This window comes from Salvia hispanica, chromosome 6 (assembly GCF_023119035.1).
Source record: "Salvia hispanica cultivar TCC Black 2014 chromosome 6, UniMelb_Shisp_WGS_1.0, whole genome shotgun sequence".
NCBI lineage: Eukaryota > Viridiplantae > Streptophyta > Magnoliopsida > Lamiales > Lamiaceae > Salvia > Salvia hispanica.
Genome location: NC_062970.1, coordinates 45,929,212 through 45,933,669, shown reverse-complemented (window position 1 = coordinate 45,933,669; position 4,458 = coordinate 45,929,212). Strand labels below are relative to the sequence as shown.

The following is a 4,458-nucleotide window of genomic DNA, read 5'->3' as shown; positions in this document are numbered from 1 at the left end:
ATTGATGGTACTTATATGTGGGATGCTAAACAATCTAAAAATGGTGGGTTTAAATAGCCCAACACACTTCGATTCATCCACATTTTTGCACTTGGAATACATTTTCGCGTGCACTTAAAATATTGTTTACGTGGTTTCCTGGAAATTACTCCAATAAATAATTGCAAAATAGAAGATAAGTATGTTCCAAAGTCATAGTATTATAGTACTCCCTCCGTCCCGCTTTAGCAGCCCCATTGACTTTTCTACCATCTTTTTGTAAAAATGATAAAAAATAGTTAAAGTGGAGAAATGGTAAAGTAAGAGAGACAATAATGTAGATAAGACTCTTCTCTATATTATTCTCTCTCTTAATTTACAATTTCTCCTCTTTAACTATTTTTTATCATTTTTACAAAAAGATGACAGAAAAGTCAATAGGATTGCTAAAACGGGACGGAGGGAGTATTAAATAAGCAAATATACAAAAAGTTTTGATGTGTTTAAGATAAATATGTTCCAGAAGTCATATTATATTAAAATGTATTTGACCATTTTGACCTTTAAAATGTATTATATTAAAATGCATTTGACCAATTTGTTCCAAAGTCAGTTTTTGACTAAACTATTAACTATGGACCCAAATTTATTGTTTAGCGTAAAAATCATTTGAGTGAGTATACGGGATTAATTTTTGAATTTATTCTAATAATTTAATTTTCGAAGAGTCTTGGGATGACTTCGAAGTCAAGTTTATAATTAAGTTTTAAAAAGATTGATCATGAATAAGATGTCGGTCACCTGGTTGGAGTTTCTTTATTTTCCGTTTCAACTCATTTAATGCATTATAATACTGTATTCAAAATAAATTACTCCCTCCGTCTCAGATAATTTGGGCACTTTGACCTGACACGGGTTTTAAGAAATCTAATGGAAAGTGAGTTGAAAATGTTGGTTGGACGTGGGTCCTACTTTTAAAGTATTAGTTTTCAAAATGTGAGTAGGAATGAGTTATTGGAATATGGAGTCCACTACCTATGTGGGACGATCCGAAATGGAATACTGTGTCGAATTATCTGGGACGGAGGGAGTACTTATGATTTTAACTCTAGTGGAAAAGTCCTCTACGATGAATTTCAATTATGGAAGTGATCCACGTCATTTATATGGCATCTTAAAATGACATAAACTATGAGATTATGTTTATGCATTTAAAATAAATTCAGCGCACATGCACAAATTTCCGAGGACATATTAATGGAATGATTCACGTCCACGTCTAAAGCTTATGAAGTTATGATTGATTTCTTGTTTAGGCTGGTTCTACTTGCTTTGTACGATTATTGGGAAGGTGTAAGTACATATTGTTTGTGTAGAAGTAAATTTATTCGAAACAAAAGCACACCAACATAAGCTTACAAATGAAAGTAAAAAGACTGAAAACAAAAGGTAAAATTGCATAAAGGAAGAAAAAATTACATAGAAAGATCACAAACCATGACTTTGTGCACCTTCATTCAACTCTAAAACCTGTAATTTCACCGCTGAAAAAATGAGGACGTTAAAGTAATTCTTACAAATGAAATTTTGATTGCAATATTTTAGAAGTAATGTGAATATAACAAAAATTTGAGTAAATGCAACCCATATTACCTGCATTTCAGCTTCGTCTCCATTTGGATACGAACTCAGCAATCCTGACATAGAACCAATCTCCAACACCATCCCAAAACCTGAAGAATGCAATTCTCCATGATTTCTTCAGTATGAATGAACCAATGACTCCCCAAAATCCAAAGATAAACCAAAGCCCATTGATATCCCAACTTCTTGCATAAATGAGAAGATGTTTCCATCGTTATCATTCATGTTGTCCCTCGAATTAGTGGTGGATAGCTTCAAGCTATCTTCGAGGCACATTGGTAGAGGGTCGCCGCATAGTCCTACATTCCCAACATAAGACAATGCATTGAAGCTCTGAAGTTGAGTACTCAGTTGGAATTTTTCCAGAAAAATTATTGTTCAACAAATTAAGAACACCAAGAGTGTGTATTTCAGCTAAACTTATAGGTATCTTGCCAGAGAATCTAGATATGGTTATGAGATAGATCAAGAGAATCTAGTATCTCCATTTTACCAATGTCTGGAATAATATGACCCATCAAACTATTTCTTGAAATATTCAAGGAATTTAAATTGCGCATACTGGAAAATGACTTGGGAATGTTCCAAGTCAATCTATTGCTTGAAAAATCATTGAATTTGAGAAGCCCGATATTTTTCATGTATTCTGATTCCTTACCTTTCCATTTAAATGATGAATATGCATACTCCCATGTTTCGTACCCTCCAAACCGTGTATTAACATAAGCATATGTGCCACTGATACTCTCACTTGACAAGAGAGTGAAATTGTCGAAGCAATCAGGTATTATTGAAGACAGATTGTTTATCGATAAATCCAGAACTTGAATATTTGTAAGATTGCATATCTCGGGAGGAATACTGCCATGCAATTTATTTCCACGAAGGTTTAGAATTATCATCTCATACATCTGACCAATCCAAGTGGAGATCTCTCCTGTTAACTTGTTACCTCCAACATCAATCAATCTCAAGCTTTGGCAAAGTCTCAAATTATATGGCATCTCGCCAAATAAATTATTGCCATGCAATTGTAGTACATAGAGGCTATCCAAAGAGCCAAGAGAGCCAGGAATTTCACCCGAAAAATTGTTGTTAGCCAGATTGAGGTACCACAAGAGGGGCATATTCTCCCAGCAATTGGGAACCATTCCTTCCAACTGATTATTTGAAAGGTCAAATATTTGAAGATCTTGAAGGCGAGTTTTGCAGATAGATGACATCGAAGCCGATAACATATTTCCACCCAAGTTTATTACGGTAGCATTGGGAGGAAGTAATGATAAAGGACCTAAGAATTGATTGTAACTAAGATCCATATACTTGATGGATGTCAATGAGAGATCCAGAAGTGTACCCCTTATTTGATTATAGGAGAGAAATAAGTATTCCAATCGAGGAGACATACTTCCTAACCAGTTGGGGGCTTCATCTCGTATATTGGCACTAATGAGATAAAGTATTGCCAAATTCCTCCGAGTTTGGAGCCATTTTGGAAAATATGGGCCCACATTACACCTGACTAAATATAATCTGTCCAACTGAAAAGGAGGACTCCAATTAGAGGCAATATTCAATATCCTTAACTTATGAAGCTTGGAGAAGTGGGACTCACTGACTAAACCTTCCAAAGAATTATTAGAAAGATCTAGACCTTGAAGCTTGGAGAGATGGCCAATGCTTAGAGGAACTGAATCTTCCAAAGCATTACCAGAAAGATCTAAAACTCGAAGCTCGGAGAGTTGACTAATACTGACAGGTATGGAGCCTGTAAAGTTATTTTTCGAAAGATGCAATTCTGTCAGTGAAGGAAATACTCTCAGGTCTGGCATTGATCCGTTAAAGTGATTATTGGACAAGTCCAATATTTTGAGTGATTCTAATACAAAACCATGTGGAGAAAGAGATCCAGAACACAAAGAGTTACATGAGAGATCAAGTGAGTGTAGGTCGGTAAGGTTCCCTATCTGAGGAGGAATGATCCCAATAAAGTTAGAACGGCTAAGAAACATGTGATGTAATTGTTTCATGGAACCAATGAATTCTGGGATTGGAATGCCTCCAAAATCATTCTTGCTGAGGCCAAGTGAGCGTAGGTTGGTAAGGTTCGCTAACTGAGGAGGAACAATTCTAGAAAACTGACTATCCACAAGAGACAATTGTTGTAATTTTTTAAGGGAACCAATAAATTCAGGGATTCGAATGCCTCCAAAATCATTCGAACTGAGGTCAAGTGAGCGTACCTCGGTAAGATTTCCTAACTGAGGAGGAATGCTCCCACAAAAGTAACACCAACTAAGATCCAAGTGTTGTAATTGTTTCATAGAACCAATGAATTTTGGGATTGGAATGCGTCCAAAATAATTCCAACGGAGGTCAAGTGACTGTAGGTTGGAAAGGTTCCCTAACTGAGAAGGAACAATATGAGAAAAGTGACAATTCTGCAGATGCAAGTGTTGTAATCGTTTCATGGAACCAATGAATCCTGGGATTGGAATACCTCCAAAATCATTCCAACTGAGGTCAAGTGAACGCAGGTTTGTAAGGTTCCCTAACTGAGGAGTAATGCTCCGAGAAAAGTTGGACCAGCTAAGATCCAAGTATTGCAATTGTTTCATTGAACCAATGAATTATGGGATTTGAATGCCTCCAAAATCATTCGAATTGAGGTCAAGATGATTGAAATGAAGCAACTCAAGCAATGAAGAGGCAATCTTACCCCCCAAAATTGCAGGAAAATTTGAATGAAGTCGGAGGGCGATGACATGGGCAGTAGTGTTGCTGCACTCCACACCATACCATTTGCAGCATCCGTCACCTCGCCACGACGAGAGC

The 4,458-nt window shown here is 36.4% G+C and overlaps 1 protein-coding gene across 1 annotated transcript; it reads right to left on the bottom strand.

The window, feature by feature from the left end:
- Nucleotides 1–1,467: 1,467 nt before the first annotated feature.
- On the bottom strand, nucleotides 1,468–4,241 carry LOC125195526 (receptor-like protein EIX1). The gene is made up of 4 exons (XM_048093665.1): nucleotides 2,282–4,241; nucleotides 1,785–1,922; nucleotides 1,633–1,712; nucleotides 1,468–1,509 (listed from the first exon to the last, which is right to left on the bottom strand). The coding sequence occupies exons 1-4, from the start codon at nucleotides 4,239–4,241 to the stop codon at nucleotides 1,468–1,470; spliced, it is 2,220 nt and encodes a 739-aa protein (XP_047949622.1).
- Between the last annotated feature and the right edge of the window lie 217 nt (nucleotides 4,242–4,458).